Below are 19,177 nucleotides of genomic sequence, written 5' to 3' on the forward strand. Positions count from 1 at the left end.
CTCTCATCTTTTTAAGTGGGAGAACTTGCACAATTGGTGGCTGACTAAATATCCCTGCTGGCTTTCTTGGCTCCTCTACCTTCTTTTGAGTGCCCTCATAGCACTACTGCAAGCTTTATCCTGAGCCGGGCTTTGCATGTCTATTGACACACACGCACACGCACCGTGGCCCCACCCTCCATTACAGGCAGCTCCTGCTGCTGCCTCCATTTTAAGTGAGTTGAGGGAGAAAGGAGCACTGCTGCTCTAAGGCACAGTGCTCAATCGAGATTGGGCTCAGGTAAGTATTTAGGGGGGAGCTGGGGGAAGGGGACCTGAACACAGAACTTTTTTTTTTTTTTCACCTTAATGCAAAGATTACAATAAAGTAAAAAGATAACCTTCTGCCTTTATAACCACTTTAAAGTGTAATTAAACCTGGAATTCTACTATAAATAGTTTGGGCAAAGCCATTCATGAGAAGTATTGTATTTTCATCAATGATATCCAGGTTTCCTCTGATTGGCCAAGGTGGTGCGGCGAGCAGATGTCATATTTTCTGCTTCGTTCAATCATCATAAGCCTTGTATTTGTTGATTCTCCTGAATGGCAGAAATGCACTCAACTTGACTCTCCTTAGCTTTGGCAGCAGAGAGGAACCCAGAATTCTTAATTTGGGAACGCACCTTACATTAGGTTTGTTGACATGAGTGTTGACAGGAAAGCTTTGTAAAACACTTCTGAAAAACCTATAGGGTTGGTGTGTGCATGCATTTTGGATTCATTTAAGTGTCGTTTGTAAAATGTGGACTGAAGGTTTCAGAACACCACTTTTTTTTTTTTTTTTTCTTTTTAATTTATGTAGAAGGAAATTTAATTTTAAAGCAAAGCTTTTTGAATGTCTCTTGAGCATCAAAAATGCATTTAGGGAGTACTGTGATTGGCGTTGATTGCTGAAAAGTTGCTGTGCTGGATTTTATGTATAGAACGGGCGTTTGCTTTAAGGTTTGAAAAGCTTCAGTAACACAAAACAAATGCCTATTCTTTACACACAGGTGAATTAAGTCTTACGCAGATTTAAATCTTTTCTTTTGTTGGTGGAGTTCACCTATATTAATAAAATGTTTGAGCTTTCTTAGAATACCTAATGGTTTCATGACTGCAATATACTGTACCTCGAAACTTTCTCCTGTCATGGTTGATGTCTCCTTGAAACATTAGTTGGCTCTCAATCATTCTGATCAGTTTCAGTACTTCATTGGAACTTACCTTGAAAAAGTTAGAAAGTTCATTAGTTCTGACTTGGCTTATGGATGTACTTGTATTGGGTCCTCAAAACCAGAAACGGCCTGGAAGCTAGCAATTGCAGATGAAATTCCGCAGTGGCAGCTTCCAGGTTTCCATTAAACACACTAAAAATGTATGTGGGTCTCCATCAAACCTGTCAAAAACCCCTTATTAACTATTGGCACAATCACCTCCATGGCCACAGGTGTTTAAAATCAATCACCTAGGCATGCAGACTGCTTCTGCAAACATTTGTGAAAGAATGGGTCGCTCTCAGGGGCTCAGTGAATTCAAGTGTGGCACTGTGATAGTTTGCCACCTGTGCATTAAGTCCACCCATGATAAAAGGATAGAAACACAAGAGCTAGGTAACAAGCCGCTAGCATTAAGGTATAGCCTTAGACCCTTTAGATAAATATGTAATACAGAAATGCAGCGCTGAGTAGAGATATTAAAAGTGAAAAAAAATATATATAAGTGTAGGCTCTAAGGAGCGCTTTAAGTAGTACAATATGGTGATATCCTCTAATTATGACGTATTGATATGGTGAACATAAAGTGAATGGTTAAAGTGACATTCGGTGTTCAATGCATGACATAATCAAGTCCAAATGCAAAAGATGATAAATAAATAGAAGTGAAATCCGTGACTCGGTAGCTGGAAGCTTTTGTATGATATTGCACTAATCAGAAGCACAATATTTAAGCGCATTTGTGTATACAAATCCCGTCATGGTCATCTGGATCCGAATGGGTGTATTAAGAGTCATCTGGAGCACGTCAGGTGATCAGCAGACCTCACTCACAGGTTCCAGGGGCATCACGTCCGATGTTAGAGACCAATCATGGGCATATGGCAGGTAAATAACGAGCCAGAAAAAAATCTTTGATAGTGCAGTATTTTTTATTTCAATATTTCAAGGAATGTGAAAAAAACAGTGCACTCACATCTGGCTAACAATAAAGATGGCCACCGGCCTTACTCGCAGCCTGTGCGGTGTGACATCAGCAGCTGGGCTCCTCCCTATTGCGTTTCGTGCTCATGTACGTTTTCAAAAGCCTCCCTTTTTTTTTTTTTTTTTTTGTTTAAGTTAGTTATTATTGACCATGAGCAATAACTTATTGAACCTATATTATGTTACTTGGCTTATAGAATAGATTATAGATTCAGTATATTATTATGTGTGTTTTTAAGTTTTCAATAAAATGAATACAGTTTTAGGTTTAGCTTTAATTTGTTGCATATTTTTGTACTTTTTTTTTTTTTTTTTCAACAATTTAGTAATTTAACTTCTCTGTATTTCTCCAAATGTACATGAAGTAAAATTTTTGTAATCTGTGTTTAGATTTATACTGCTTAAAAGGCTCCGTTTAGGACTCTTCTGAAAATAGCTCACTTTTTTGTGTAAGGATCCTTGTGTGTGAGCTTTGTGAATTAAAGAATATGTAAAGCCTACATTTCATATTGCTAATATGTGTCTGCTGTAGCATGTGCTTGTATGAAAAAAGTATCCTGTTCTCTTTGTATTGCTTCCTTTGTGTGAAATCCCCGGTATTCCTGTAATAACTCACCACACTAAGGCGCTCCATGTACTCTAGAACATCTTTCTATCGGCAGCAAAAAAACACTAAATGTGGCAAAACAGCATGTAAACACATTATTGCTTTTTAGCCAGAGTTCTTGCCGTTGAAATGAATAAACGTCCAAGTCCTAAATGGAGTTAGTGCTTAGGCGTGTGTACATGTGTTTTTGCAGCGTTTAGTGTTTTTTGGCCAAAACATTTTTCTCCTGAACGTGATTCTTCTCCGTTCAGGATAGGGACATTTAACTGTCCCTAAACTCTGCTGCTGTTAAACTCTAAGTCTATGTGTGCATGAGGCTTTGGTAAACAAAAATGCCTGAAGCACTTGAACTCACTATGAGCAGCATTGTGCTTGAGGCCTAAGCAGGAAAACACACTGTGCTTAGTTCTCTAGCTATGCTGGGAACTTAGTGTGCTGTCTTCTCGTTGTCAGACTTATACTGACACATACGCCCCTGCACAGCCATTCACTGGGAAGATAAGTGTACTTCTGTTTCTCCTCCCCTAGCTCATATGCAGCTAAGAACAGAGGGAATGTGATCACTGTTAAAAAAAGAGGGAAAAATTGGTGGTAATGTTTTTTTTTATCTATACACAAATGTTTACCTTTAGTGTAAGATTGCGTAGATTTATTTGTATTATTTTTTAACTCCACCAATCGGTATGTCTTTCAGGTGTGCTGACTAAAGGCCGTTTTTGTTAACTCCACACCCTCCGAATATATTTAAACCCAGCCGAAGCTTGGAATGTGCCGTCCTATGGAGGATTAACTAGTGCAGTTTTAAGGAGGTTCTGCACAGAAGGACTTCAAACAAGTGCAAGAAAAAGAGAGCTGTAAGGATATAAAATGTCATCAAACAGGGGTCAAAATCCTCATGGACTTAAACAGATTGGCTTGGACCAGATATGGGATGACCTGCGGGCCGGCATCCAGCAAGTTTACACCAGACAGAGCATGGCAAAGTCCAGATACATGGAACTCTATACGTATCCTTCAATCTGCTTTCAGAGCGTTGCACGTCATGGTAAATCTTGAAGGATTCCTGGAACATGGAATTGTCAGACTCTGGAAACTCTTCTGGATATAAAATGGAAGTCCTTTGCCATTTTTGGGAATATTTATACAAAACAGATTTCAAAGTGCTGCAAAAACCATTTATTGGCAGATTATCAGACAGGTTTTAGCATTTCTTGGTCTAATTGCTTAGCTGTTTGTTTATGGAACCTAGCAAATTTCAGATTTCACCAGTATTTAAAAACATGGAGACTGGTTTGGCTTTTTTGATTTTATGGGCTGGGTCAGATTCAAATCTAATAGTGTGTTCTAGTCAATTACTTCATTTTTACAACTGCAATTTTTTTTATATTTTATTTTTTCACACTCTTTTTATAGTGTTATTGATGGTATTGCACAGACTGATTGAAAATATAGGAGGAGCACAAATATCTGTGTGCTTTGCAGCGATAGGCAGATAAATGTTGTTGAGAAGGGGACTTGTCTTTTGAGGTGACTTATTAAACAGGAAACACTGTCCTAAAGGGTAGGTAAAGGCAAAACTTTATTTCTGTATGTGCCCCTGTTGTAGTGGCTCACTTCTCTAATTGTACTGGTGATCATTGTTACTGAGACAGGGAGAAAAATCCAAAATTCTAGAGTTGTTACCAGTATAAGGCTCGAGGCAAAATCTTCCAATGGTAACACTACTCCTGTGACAGCTGTCTAAAAGGGGAATTTCCCTTTCTTTCCTTTAACTTCCTGTTGCATTTAAGGAAGTGAAGGTAAATCTCCTCAGCAGTGTGCAACTAAAAATAGAACATAATCTGCCTGGGTTTAACCGATCCCTGCTCTATCCAAAGCTAAAAATATTTGAACTTTACATACACTTCAAAGTGAATCTGTGCAAATTAAAATATGAAAGCAGCTATTGTTAAAAGTTAGGACTCCAGGACTACCAATCTTGGTCCTGGCTTCAATACCTGGTGAGTTACAGGCCATGTCGGTAGGGCAGAGTTTCCATTGCTGGGGACTACAGACCTACCACCTTGGCAGCCAAAGCAACATCTCTTTTTCCAGGATCTTTTACATATGGTATTCTTTGTTTTACTGGTTCTAACTTGGCTTAAGCCTGGTATGTACATTTATTTTTTTTATTTATTACAAGTACTTGTATAGCGCTGTCAATTTACACAGCACTTTACATATATATTGTACATTCACATCAGTCCTCACAATCTAAAGTCCCTAACTCACATTCATACATACACATATTAGGGCCAATTTAGACAGGATCCAATTAACCTACCAGCATGTCTTTGGAGTGTGGGAGGAAACCGGAGTACTTGGTGAAACCCACACAGGCACAGGGAGAACATGCAAACTCCAGGCATGTGGTGCCATGGTTGGGATTCAAACCAATGACCCTAGTACTGCCAGGCGGAAGTGCTAACCATTTAGCCACTGTGCTGCCCACATTGAATATTGTTTTTCGTTCAACCCAACAGTTTGAACAAAAAAAAAAAATTTGAGAGACTGCTATACTAACTAGACAATGTTAGTGCAGCGGTCTCTCCTGCTGTGCCTTTGTGCTCTGACAGAGATTCCCCCCAGAACACACTAAGCAGCTCTCGCGATAGCCTGCGAACGCTGATTGGATGCTGGTTTTCCAGCATGTCCCTTCAAAAGAAAGCTGGTCCTCCCGGCTTCTGTTGGAAGGACAGCTGTACAGTGTCCGAGTGTCGATCAGTTCTTGATGAACCAGCCAACATTTGGACCCTGTGTACCCAGCTTTAGTATATTGTGATAGTGTACTAATCGTTTCATAGAATGAATGTATGTATCCTATATAAGGGGAGATGAATAATTGATAACTATTATAGGGGGAAAAAAACCCGCCTCTTATCCTCTTCCCCCTGTAGTCACTTGCCTACCTGTATTTAATACCCATTGTCCTAAACTGTCGAAAGGACAGCAGTGACTAACTTTAAGAAACTCGCACCCAGTGAAAAAATACACTGTGAAAACGGAGTAAAGAATGGCGCAGCGCTAGACATACATACAATATTCCCTACCGCTAACATACATGCCCACCTGTCCCTTACTGTGAATCTGTAGTTCTGATTTTCAGTATTCGCTGACTGCATGCTTGTTCCAGGGCATGACTCTCTAGGTTGTGAAACTAAGGTTTGAATGAAAGTTCTAAAGCAAGTCAGTAGTGGCAGTTTTCACATTTTGTATCCTCACATGCTCACTCTAAATAGGAGCATTGTTCCTGCAGTTCGCCCTAGTTAAGGTACCACACTTTTGTGGGGAAAAAAAAATCACAAAAAAAAAAAAAAATGATTAAAGCGCTTTTGAAGGCTGAATGTTTTTTTACCTTCATGTATTCCAGCGACATTCTCGACAGCCTCAGTTGTGTGGGGACTCTGTCTCCTCATTGGCTGCCACGGTAGCCCATTGGCTGCCACTGCTGTCTATCACACTCAGTGAGCAAATGAGGAGAGGGCGAGTCACTGCTCTGTGTCTTATGGATGCATGGAGCAGTGGCTCGAGGACGAGCACACAGCAGTGCCCCAGGGTGAGCGGATTTCCCTGGTGGCACTGCTTGTGGGGGGGCAGCCAGGAGCGCGGGTAGGGACCGAAAAGAAGAGGATCGAGGCTGCTCTTTTCAAAATTACTGCACAGAGCAGATACCGTATTTGCCGGCGTATAAGACGACTTTTTGACCCTTGAAAATCTTCTCAAAAGTCGGGGGTCGTCTTATACGCCGGTACACATGTTAGGGGGGCTGCGGCATTAAGTACAGGGGTTTGCAGGGGCTGACGTCTCTTACCTGGATCCAGTCCCACGACGATCCGGTCCAGGAAGCGCGGCGTCTCCTTCAGTTCGGCCACTGGATGTTCGTGCGGCTGCGCGGCTCCGCCTCCTCACCGGTGATTGGCCGCCAGAACTGTAGCTCAGGAAAGGCACACAGGCGGCCAATCACCGGCGAGGGGGCGGAGCCGAGCGGCCCCGCGAAAATTGAGTGCCGGAGCAGCAGGTAAGTGCTCTGTGTAGAGGTGCTGCTGCAACCACATATGCTGGCTGCAGCAGCACCGTACTAGAACAGGGTCAGCAAGTGTCAGTGGGAGGAATAGTGCCCCATCATTGGTGTCACTGATACCAATGATGGGGCACTATTCCTCCCACTGATACCAACGATGGGGCACTATTCCTCCACTGACACCAACGATGGGGCACTATTCCTCCCCCCCACTGACACCAACGATGGGGCACTATTTCCCCCCCCCACTGACACCAACGATGGGGCACTATTCCTCCCCCCACTGACACCAATGATGGGGCACTATTCCACCCCTCACTGACACCAATGATGGGACACCATTCCTCCCACTGACACCAATGATGGGGCACTATTCCTGCCACTGATACCAATGATGGGGCACCTATTCCCCCCACTGATACCAATGATGGGGCACTATTCCTCCCACTGACACCAATGATGGGGCACTATTCCTCCCACTGACATCAATGATGGGGCACTATTCCTCCCACTGACATCAATGATGGGGCACTATTCCTCCCACTGACATCAATGATGGGGCACTATTCCTCCCACTGACATCAATGATGGGGCACTATTCCTCCCACTGACATCAATGATGGGGCACTATTCCTCCCACTGGTGTGCATTGGAAGAGGGGTAGTCTTATACGGCGAGTATAGCCCAAACACTACATTTTAGCAGGAAAAGTAGGGGGGTCGTCTTATACGCCCAGTCGTCTTATACGCCGGCAAATACGGTAAGTATCGGCATGATTGTTATTTAAAAAAAAAACAAACAAAAGAATTTTTGTGTCACTTTAAAAATAAGTCACTCCCATTGAGATTTGCTCCAGATGTTGACAAAGTTTTTTTTACTTTGGGCTCCATGCACACTGGTTTAAAAAAAAAAATGGTAATTCTGAGCGTTTTTTGGTACCAACATTTTTTTTTTTTTTTTTTTTTTTAAATGCAAAACGGAAGGATTTTTTTTTTTTGTGCCTCCTAAATGCTGAGCTTAAAAAAAACGCTCTAGACTAACCTAATCTGCTTGGACACATAGTATAACATTAGTAGCTTCCACAGGCAAAACTCTAGGAGCAATGTTTTTTTAAAGCCAGTGTTCATGGAGGAATCTGCCACCAAGTTTTGATAAAATCCTTGCAATGTAGATTGATCTCCCAGAGGGTATTGATTTTTCTCAAAGTGGAGTTACTCTTTAGGTTCTTGTTTAGCTCACTTATGCCTCAATATGTTTGAAAATGGTGCATTTGGGGCTACTGAAGAACTTGGTGCCAGGATATTTACAACTGGGTATTTTCAGGAGGTCTGTGTGTGTAGTAGGCACGTGTCTTTTTACTTAAAGGCCAATTACATTTAATGAAAAAGCTATGCAGATAGACATAGTCTTACAATGTGTTGTTTAGTCTGACCTCAACTTTCCTGTTACAACAGTTGCTCAGTAGTCTCAGTAATCAGTGCTCAGTAACAGAACTAGTCTGATATGCCCCTCTCTTCTCTCTTTCTAACACAAGTCTGTGTGACCACCCTTGTGTGGAGGATTATGGCCATTACTCAGCTATGCTAGCATAGAGCAACTGGAGGGAGCAGATTTTTTACAGAGAAATTATTTTAACACTTTTCAATGCAAAAATTAGCCATAATTTATTATTAGGACTATAAAGACATAAAAAGTTGTACATTTTTAGCTGGGATTTAAAATAAAATATTTGAGGGTTGGTTTTCCTAAATGATTTGCATATGGCCCTCTTAAACAAAAATGCATTTATGATGTTATTGTCTAATTACAGAGTTCAGTTACAATTGGGGTTTTAGAAAATAATACTTTCTATTATTTTGTAATGTACTCCCACTGCACACCCTCCCATGTTTGGGTTGGCCACAGAACATTTTTATCCAATCCCACAAAGATTTGAACAGGCAGCTATATAAGATGTAACAACTTTTAAAATGTGAACGATTTCTATTTAACCTCTTGACCTATGGAAGGTTTTACCTTCATAACCAGAGCATTTTTTGCTATTCAGCACTGCGCTATTTTAACTGTCAATTGCACGGTCATTCAACACAGTACCAAAATGAAATATTTTATTTTTTCTTTCACACAAAAAACTTTTCTTTTGGTGATAACCACTGGGTTTTTTAATTAAAAAAAAAAAAAGATAAAATTTTATTTTAAGATTTAATGTTTAGGCCAAAATGTATTCTGCTTCTCCTATGTCTTTTTGGTAAAAAGAAAAAAAAAATCCCAATCAGGGTATATTAATTGGTTTGTGCGTCTACAAACTAGTGTGTGTGTGTGTGTTGGATTCCAATCATCCGACGCCCGGGACATGTAGTTCTGGGCGCCGGGCAGGCAGTTTCTTTCTGCCTTTAGCTCTGCTGCGGGCAAGCAGCAGGGCTCACCTGTCAGGTGAAGCAATCAGCAGCAGCCCGTCCCCGGCATGAGGTCTCCCGGGCACCGCTTGCCCTTCTGTGGGCCCGGCTCGCCGATGGCTAGAGGGGAGGGGAAAGAGCGGACATGTGCGCTCCCCTCCCTTTCTTGTGCTGACCTGGAAGTGACGTTATGATGTCACTTCTGGGTCCCCATTGAGAGATTGTAGAGCAATCCCCAGTGGAGCAGAGGGGAGACAACCAGGGTCTTTATGACCTTGAATGTCTCAAAGAGACCTGTTACCAAAAATCATCATGTAGGGGACTTTGTCCCCTATGTGATGGGGAAAAAAAAAATTATTTTTTATTAATTGTAGCAAATGAAAGTTACACCCAAGCACATACAATTCCCCCCCCCCCCAAAAAAAAAATAGAGGCCCCCACATATACAAACGTAAAATCACACGCTGGGGCGTCTACGCATGTTATATATCGCTGCGCACGTATCAGTGCTCATTACACTGCAGGGTCTCTCTCCTCCCTGCTAGTCCCGGTGCTGGAGACAGGGAGGGGAGGAGGAGATAAACAGCGAAATGTTAAAAATATTACCCGTTTAAGTCACCATAAAGCCCCTTTTTGTTTTTAAAAGCCCCAGATATTCCTAATATCACCTCCAATTTAAATACGGTTTTGGTTGAAAAAATTTTTTTTTTTTATCTGGACAAGTAGATTGTTATGAGGGACAAGTAGATTAGGGCCCCTATTTAATCCCTGGACAAGTAGTTTTTTCAAAAATTTCCACACCCCTGGTGTATATGGAATTACACAGCCATGATACTATACTGGTAATGGCCGTGATCAGCGACTTACAGTATGACTGTGATAGTGTGGAGGGCAATCTGGCGCTAGCTGACGCTGGCTGGGGAGGTACACTGACATCAGTAGTAACACTAATACATTGATCTGTACTAATGGCTGGGAAGGACCAATCAAGGGGTTAATTTGTGTGCCTAACAATGTCTGATATGTGCTGCTTTAACTGTACTATATGGTTGTTTTTTTCTCCCTGCTTTGTAGAGAGAAACCGCTAGATCGCTGTTCCCTTTACACAGAGCTGCTGCCAAACTTGTGCTGTGTCCAGTCATAGCACGGGTCAGCAGGGGTTGCGCATGTGCGCACCTGCAGACATGGAAGAAGGCAGTCACATATATATACGTGACTGCCTGTGATGCCCTCTTGCAATAAATGTACTATGGCGGGGCAGCAAGTAGTTAATAACCTAGTTTCCCTGGAAATAATCTGTTATTGAAGTGGTAAGTGCTGTGTTGGGTGATTTTCTACAGATGTGTTTCTACTGTCCACAGTTTTGGGATCCTTCTTTGATTACTCCCATTACCAACTGTTTATATCCATCACCGATAATTTTATATATATATATATATATATATATATATATATATATATATATATATATATATATATATATATATATATATATATGACTCTTTACTGGTCTTTTTTTTTTTTTTTAACATAAACTTAACCGATTTTGAAGTTCCTTGAACCTTTTGTTGGATTGGGCAAAACATTTTTAGGTGCAATGCAGTGCAAAAAATCCTGCTTGCTGCATCTTTTGAGGCACTTTCGTGAAAATGCATGCTATATTGAGTTCTTTGGTAATGCCCCTAAAATACATGTGCATCATACAGATGTAAACCCGGACCCAAGTCAGCTTTATCCCATGTGTGGAACAAGGTATTGTGGAAAGAACATAAGGATAGTTTTCACAGTTCCCCAGCACCTGCTCTGCTCTCACTATCCCCAACTCCATTAACCACTTGCCAACCACGCTATAGCCAAATGACGACTACAACGCGGTTGTCCAGTTCTGGGAGGGCGTCATATGACATCCTCCCAGAATGCGCCCCCAGGGGCACGCACCCGGCGATCTCCGTGATCATGGTGTTTTATGGACACAGTTGATCACGTGATGTGGTAAAAGGCCAATCACAGCAGCATTTTACCATGTGATCAGCTGTGTCCAATGACACCGCAGATCACTGGTAAATGCAGTTGCCGGTTATTGGCTTCACTGGCAATTGTCAGAGGACGGATTAGCACCGATCATCAGGGCACTGATGATCAGTGCCCAACAGTGCCGCCCAGCAGTGTCACCCACCTGTGCCCAGCAGTGCTGCCAGTCAGTGTCACCTATCAGTGTCCATCAGTGCTGCCTATCAGTGCAGCCTCATCAACGCACATCAGTGAAGGCGAAAAATTACCTGTTTGCAAAATTTTATAATAGAAACAAAGAAAAACAATTTTTTTTTCCAATTTTTTGCTTTTTTTTTGTTTATAGCACAAAAAATAGAAAAACCCAGTAGCGATTAAATACCACCAAAAGAAAGTTCTATTTGTGTGAAAAAAAGATAAAAATTTCATATGGGTACAGTGTTGCATGACTGTGCAATTGTCATTCAAAGTGCGACAGTGCTGAAAGCTGAAATTTGGCTTGGGCAGGAAGGGGGTATATGTGCCTGGTAGGCAAGTGGTTAAGAACAAACTCACAAAATGTAACACGTTCTGTAAGTGGAGGAGGAGATTCTGTTGTTCATCCTCCCCTTCCCAATTCACAAAATATGTTGCATTCTGTAAAAACAAAATACGGGGTTTTTCTAATGGCGGATGGATTGAATAAGGAGGCTGGGCATCAAGAGACTTTCTCAGCTGCTGCTCCAAACCCATGTAGCACAAGCAGTTCGCAGCTGCGAGGAGGATCTGACAACAGTAAACAGAGGATTTGGACAACAGGCAGCCAGCAAGATGTAGGACACCCTTCATTAGAGGAAAGCCTTTACATAGGATCTAGTTGGCAGCAAGATCCTGTGTAAAAAATAGTGTGCGCACTGTAAGCATGCAACATTTACACGAGTACAGCATAAATGTATGCTAATGGACACTGCTGCTGCTCAGAGCCGACATGTAAATAGCAGCAATGTGTAATCTGTGTCAGTGCTGGTTACACATTATTGATGTTTATACGTCGGCCCTGAACGAGTCATTTGTGTGGCACTTGCACAGAATGACCTCAGCGGATTCTGAATGACTCATTCAAAGCTGAGTGTAAGGCTGAGTGCGATTGGTGGCTGCCAATTACACGTTCAAATTTATCTGTAGGCCCTGATTGGTGACACAAATGTTTACAATGGGACAGCATAAACTGCAGTTCTTACACTTGACCTTGAAGGCAATGTTCTATACCTTAGATTGTATGCCCTATGAGGGTTAGGGACTAATGTGAATGTACAATATATATGTAAATCGCTGCGTAAATTGACGGCGCTATAGAAGTACCTGTAATAAATAAAAGTTTTGGTTTACGCAGCTTTCCACTGTGGACCAAAACGGTGTGCTTGTGCCCATACATCACTGTTCAGAGCCAAGTAAATCGCACATCGGAATGCAGCAAATTGTACTCAAATATTCATGAGCCCTTAAAGTAGCAGAACAAAATGGCAAATATTTTGGATGGCAAAACACAATTTTTTTTTTTTCTTCAACTCTGTGTTTTATCTATTTGACAGGCTAACCAGTCTGTCATGAAAAGGGAAAGATTTTATGGTACTATTGTGGTGTTTTCTTTTCTAAATATGCATTAATGTGTCCTAGTTATTTTACTCCTTAACTTGTCCTCTCAGTCATGTATATAACTACTGTACAAGTGTACACCAGTCTAATCAAGCACGAGGTTCTGGAGTGCCACCATCAAAGTCCAAAAAAGGCCAGACCCCTGGAGGAGCTCAGTTTGTTGGGCTTGAACTGTATAAGAGATTAAAAGAGTTTTTGAAGAGTTACTTAACAAATCTGCTGAAGGTGAGTTTCTCTTTTTAAAGAGCAGTTTCTTTTTTTTTTTTTGTTTCCTTCTATATATTTTAAGATCAGTTTAATGCAAGCCTGATTGCTGCCTAGTTCTACCTCATAATAGTTGTACCTTGCTCTTCTTATTTCACTTCTAGTCTACCAGACATAGTCTGTCTGATTGACAACAATAGTTTCATTGCAGTCTCTAATGATGTGAAACCTCCACTGTGCTCCTGGTGGCCAGAGACCATGTGATCTAGGCTCTGGGTCACATGAGGGAGCTTGGGAGCAGCGTTTTTTTATTCATTGGAAAGACAAAGGTACCTTTTATTTATTCAAGATGATAATGTGATCTGCCTTACTGATTCGTCTGAATTTTAGTGATCTAGCCACTTTATTTCCTAGAATATGTGGCAGGAAAACGAGTAAAATAGAAGAATTTATTTCTGCCCTAAAATTTTGCTTAGCAGGACATTCTAAGAAAATGACTCTAGGATCTTTGATTACATTTATGTGCTCACTCTGCAGGATGGAGAAGATCTTATGGATGAAAGTGTACTAAAGTTTTACACACAACAGTGGGAAGACTATCGGTTTTCTAGTAAAGTACTGAATGGCATTTGTGCATATCTCAACCGCCACTGGGTTCGGCGTGAATGTGATGAAGGGCGCAAAGGGATATATGAAATTTACTCGGTAGGCTTTTTTTATTCTTCATACTTCGTGTATTATTACTTAAAGGGAAACCATAATGGTTTAGGGCCGATATACTTTGTGTTTTTTTTTCTTAATCCTTCAAGGTTTTAAACAGATGTTTCACATATATTTATAGTATCTCTAATAAGTATTTTATTTTTGTCTTCGACCCTTGACGCTTACAGGGTTTCTATTTTGTTTTTGTTGAAACTGATCAACAGAAATGCATTTTAACCATTTTAAAGGATAATAATTCCCCTATATAGATCTGTAGTGAGACCTCATTTTAGAATACTGTGTCCAGTTCTGGGGACTACACTTACAAAAAGATATAGATAAGATAGACCAAGTCCAGAGACTGGTAACAATAATGGTAAAAGGTCTGAAGGATAAAACCTATCAAGAGAGACATCAGAAACTTAGAGAATCTTTACCCTGTATAAAAAAAATGTCCGCAGCTACAAATACTGTAGCTGCTGAATTTTAAAAAGCAGACACCTGTCCCAGGATCCAGTGATGTTTTCCCCTGACCCAGCTCTTTGCTGGCTTAACTGTGGGCAGTTGGCTATGATTTCCATTTCCAATATGGGAGAGGAGGGGGAAAAGTGGACCTTCTCATCTTTGGTTGAACTTCCACTTTAATATGTACAGTCTGGAGGAAAGAAGGGAAAGGAGAGACGTATTGAAACCTTTAAATACATCAAGGGGATGAACAAGGTTCAATCTTTGAATATTTTCAATATGAAACCAAGATCAAGAACACGAGGCCATGACCTCAAACTGGAAGAAAGTTCATAACTAATCTTAGTATTATTTTACTTAAAGGGTGTTGATTCTTGGAATAGACTTACAGCAGAGGTAGGGAGTCAGTCAACAATAAGTGGTTTAAAACATGCTTGGGACCAACATAAATCTATACAGTGTTCTGTAAGCATTGGTACATTTGTTAATCAGGAAGTGACTGTTGAGAACTGTTGAGGAGGAGGAGGTCAAGGGTTTAAACACCAAAGACCACAGTGGGCTTCCTGGCAGACATCTAGCTTAAAGTTGCCCCTTCTGGAGTCCTCTCCGCTAATCTCTGGATCTGGAGTTCTGGCAGCTGCCTTAATATCCCATATCTTTTCCTGTGCTTCCTCACTGACCGGTATATAGTGGGGAAAATAATATTTGATCCCTTGCAGATTTTTTACGTTTGCCCACTTGCAAAAAAAAATGAAGGGTCTATAATTTTAATTTTAGGTGTATTTTAAATGATAGAGACAGAATATCAACCAAAAATCCAGAAAAAATACATGATACAGGTGTTATAGATTGAGTTGCAGTTCAGTGAGTAAAATAAGTATTTGATCCCCAAGCAAAACATGACTTAGTACTTGGTGGAGAAACCCTTGTTGGCAAGCACAGAGGTACTATATTTCTTGTTGTTGGTTACCAGGTTTGCACACATCTCAGGTGGGATTTTGGTCTACTCTTCTTTACAGATCTCCTCTAAATCTTTGAGGTTTCTTGACTGTTGCTTGGCAGCTCGAAGTTTCAGCTCTCTCCATAAATTTTCTATAGGATTAAGGTCTGGGGACTGACTAGGCCACTCCATGACCTTAATGTGCTTCTTCTTGAGCCACTCCTTTGTTGCCTTGGTGGTATGTTTTGGGTCATTGCCATGCTGGAAGACCCATCCACGACCCATCTTCAGTGTTCTGGCTGAGGGAAGAAGGTTCTCATTCAAGATTTTACAATACATGGCCCTGTCCATTGGCCCCTTAATGTGGCAAAGTCGGCCTATACCTTTTAGCAGAGAAACCGCCCCAAAGCATAATGTTTCCACCTCTGTGCTTGACTGTAGGGATGATGTTCTTAGGGTCATAGTCAGTATTTTTCTTCCTACAAACATGGCGAGTCGAGTTGATGCCAAAGAGCTCAATTTTGGTCTCATCAGCACTCCCAATACTTCTCTGAATCATTTAGATGTTCATCGGCAAACTTCAGACAGGCCTGTACATGTGCCTTCTTGAAGAGGGAGACCTTGCTGGCGCAGCAGGATTTCAGTCCATGGCAGCATATTGTTTTACCAGTGGTTTGTTTGGTGACTGTGGTCCCAGATGCCTTGAGATAATTCACAAGCTCCTCCCAAGTAGTTCTTGGCTGATCCTTCACTTTTCTCAAGATCATCCTTACCCCATGAGGTGAAATCTTGCATGGAGCTCCAGACCGAGGGCGATTGATGGTTATTTTGTATTTCTTCTATTTGCAAATAATCGCTCCAACAGTTGTTTCCTTCTCACCAGGCTTTTTGCTGATGGTCTTGTAGCCCATTCCAGCCTCACAATCTTGTCCTCTGACGTCGTTTGACAGCTCTTTGGTCTTACCCATGATGGTGAGGAAAAATTGGATTCTGTGGACAGGTGTCTTTTATACACATAACGAGTTGTCGTTAGGAGCAGCTTCTTAAATTGACACGACTAATCTGTGTACCACATGAGCACATAGTCAGCCTGTGGGAGCCAGAATTATTGTTGGTTGGTAGGGGATCAAATACCTATTTTACTCACTGAACTCCAACTCAATTTATACCATTTGCATTGTTTTTTTTTTTTTCCTAGACTTTTAGTTGATATTTTGTCTCTATCATTTAAAATACACCTATGATAAATTAGACCCTTCATTTCTTTGCAAGTGGGTAAATCTGCAAAATCTGCTGGGGATCAAATAATACTTTTCCCCACTGTATAGGCTGATTGGACTCACTTGGAAAATATGTTTTCAGTACTGGAACATTTCACTTGGCAATACCCATGGGGTTCTCTGGCTGTTGTTGACCCAGCCATTTCCTACTTGAATAAGTCCCTGGTGGTTCCAGTCTTTAAACATAAACAGATAAGACATTTGAGGCCCTGTTTAAGATTGTTCTCTCTGGTAAGAGTGGCTCTGAAGCCTGCAGAAGTTTTCCAAAAATCTCTCTCATGTCTGGGTCCAAAAAATTGCGTCCAGAGACAACAAGCTAATCTGGTGTTTCGCATATTGCTTGTTCTAGGCTTCATGCTGTCAAACACGCATACTGCACCCAAAAAGGAGCCTTGTTTGCTGCACTGGACCAGCTGTTCTCTCAGGCGGTCATTACCCTTGCTGCAGAACTTGAAAGGTTTCACAATTACTACTACAACCTGTTCAGAGTTCCCTAACCAAATCACAATGTGCACTCCATTCTGGACCTGAAGAACTTAAACAAGTTCTTACCTGTTTAAAAATCCTGCATAGAATTAGTAGTAACCCCATCTTGCGGCATTTTCTGGTCTCTGCCCATTTCCACTTTCTTATATTTTCACTTGATTAGTGCTACCTGCACTTTGCAGTGGGGGAACGCTATTTTTAATTGGTTGTTCAGACCTTTGACTTGGCCTCCTCACAGCAAATGTTTGTGAAGGTGCTGGCTCTGATTTTGGCTTTTCTGCAAGCCAAGGTATCCCCATTCTGGGATATCTGCATATTCTACTGTTACGGGAACATTTAAGAGAAGACTTCAGGGCCAATGTACCGCAGATGGTGCAAGTCCTGCAGGACTTCGAGTGGGTCCTCAATATCAAAAAGTCGACCTTGAAATCACCCTGGCTGGAGTATCTGAGCCTTGTCATTAACACATTACTGGCATGTGTTTTCCTTCCCCTTAAAAAGCTTTAGACCCTTTAGTCTAAGGTGTAGGAGTTTAGTTCCTCGGAGTTCCCTTCTATTCACTTTTGCATTTAAGTCCAAGGTCTTTGGATTAGATTCGTTAGTCAATCTGTGTAATCTGTTCAACCTGATATGTGTTCCTCCCCTTTCTAACGTACATATTCACCCTGGATCTCCAAATATGGTCCAAAGGGGTTTTTATTGCAATAAGATCGCATCACAGAAGAAAGTGCAATGTTTCGAAGCCGGGCAGGACCCCTTCTTCAGGCATGTGATCTTCTGTGATTCCCACTTGGGCGGAGACCAAAAAGCCCTCTTCTTGTGAAAAGGGAAAGCTTTATCCTAAGAAATACTCCATGATGTGGTTGTTACACTACCTTTAGTTAGGACTGCAAAAGTCCTGAGCCCTGAAGTCTAAAAGCGGTCAGGTTTCTGCCTTGGCAATGCTCATTGAGAGACTACTTGTTTCACACTTCTCCATCAGATCCCCAGTACGCTCCCCGCTAACTCCATGGAATCTCAAATCTGGTAGTGTTGGTACTTCAGAGGCCATCGTTTGAACCCATTCAGGATATATTTCTCACTGATCTATCATGGAAAATTACCTTTCTCATGGCTGTCACCTCGGTTGGGAGGGTGTCTGAGTTTGAGGCTTTGTCCTGTAAGGAGCCTTTTCTTATGTTTCACAAGGACAGCGTTGTGTGGAGATCACGTAATTCCTTCTGGTCTAAGGTGGTCTCTGCTTATTTGAACTAGAACATCATGTTGCCTTTCTTATGTTTGGCTCCAAAACATCTAAAGAGATTACTCTGCTGCTTGGGACTGGCTAGATCTGTTAGTCACCTCCCAGCTCTTATGTAAAAGAGATTTGGGCAGTTTTAGAGCTGTCCAATAACTTTTTATTGTCCTGTGTAGTGCTGTCCCCCCGCCACATTTTCCCCTCCCTGCCATGGTTCTTGAGCTCTCCCACTCCTCCAGGGAGCCCGGGAGCAAAATAAACTGTCCGGATGGCGAGCAGGAGGAAAGTGTTCCTTGTTCTATGGAATTTAATGATCCCAGAGGTGCTCAATCCTTTTAAACTCTGGTTGAAATGCCAGGTTAACAGCCAATCAATCAGTCTAATGCTTCATCGGCTGCAAGAAAGACATTAAAGGATATGTAAACCAAACATTTCATATTCCTAATATATTCCTGCTGTACCACTTAGTGCTTGTATGAAAAAGTATCTTTTTTTCTCTTTGTATTGCTTCCTTTGCTTGAAATCCCTGTCTTCCTGCCAGGAACTGACCACACTAGGCAGTATTTGCTCTTGTGAAGTCTTCTCTTTGTTTATAGACTGACAATGATACGCCCACCTCCTGGACAGTGTCCTTTGCTTGTCTGGATGTTGTGAATGTTTTTTTCTTTACCATAGAGAGGATCCTGTGATCATCCACCACTGTTGTCTTCCGTGGACGTCCATGCCTTTTTTATGTTGCTGAGCTCAACAGTGCTTTCTTCTTTCCTCATAACGTACCAAACTGTTGAATTGGCCACTCCTAATGTTGCGGCTATCTTTCTGATGGATTTCTTAAGTTTTCGAAGCTTTATAATGGCCTCTTTCACTTGCATGGACAGCTCATTTGAATGCATTGAAACAGAGCTAATCTTCCTGCACTGTCTACCTCAAGCT

At 41.4% G+C, this 19,177-nt stretch overlaps 1 protein-coding gene across 2 annotated transcripts in view; it reads left to right on the forward strand.

Moving 5' to 3' along the window:
- Nucleotides 1-19,177, forward strand: part of CUL1 (cullin 1) — a 136,806-nt gene that overhangs the window by 68,159 nt on the left and 49,470 nt on the right. For both annotated transcript variants that reach the window (XM_089687358.1, XM_089687366.1), the window contains exons 2-4: nucleotides 3,524-3,836; nucleotides 12,981-13,155; nucleotides 13,672-13,839. In XM_089687358.1, coding sequence (XP_089543484.1) covers nucleotides 3,697-3,836; nucleotides 12,981-13,155; nucleotides 13,672-13,839 — 483 coding nt within the window. In that variant the 5' untranslated portion in view covers nucleotides 3,524-3,696. The remainder of the gene's footprint in view (nucleotides 1-3,523; nucleotides 3,837-12,980; nucleotides 13,156-13,671; nucleotides 13,840-19,177) is intronic.

This window comes from Staurois parvus, unplaced genomic scaffold, assembly GCF_062004578.1.
Source record: "Staurois parvus isolate SC_StPar_1 unplaced genomic scaffold, SC_StPar_1.0 ptg000020l, whole genome shotgun sequence".
In the NCBI taxonomy this organism is placed as follows: Eukaryota; Metazoa; Chordata; class Amphibia; order Anura; family Ranidae; genus Staurois; species Staurois parvus.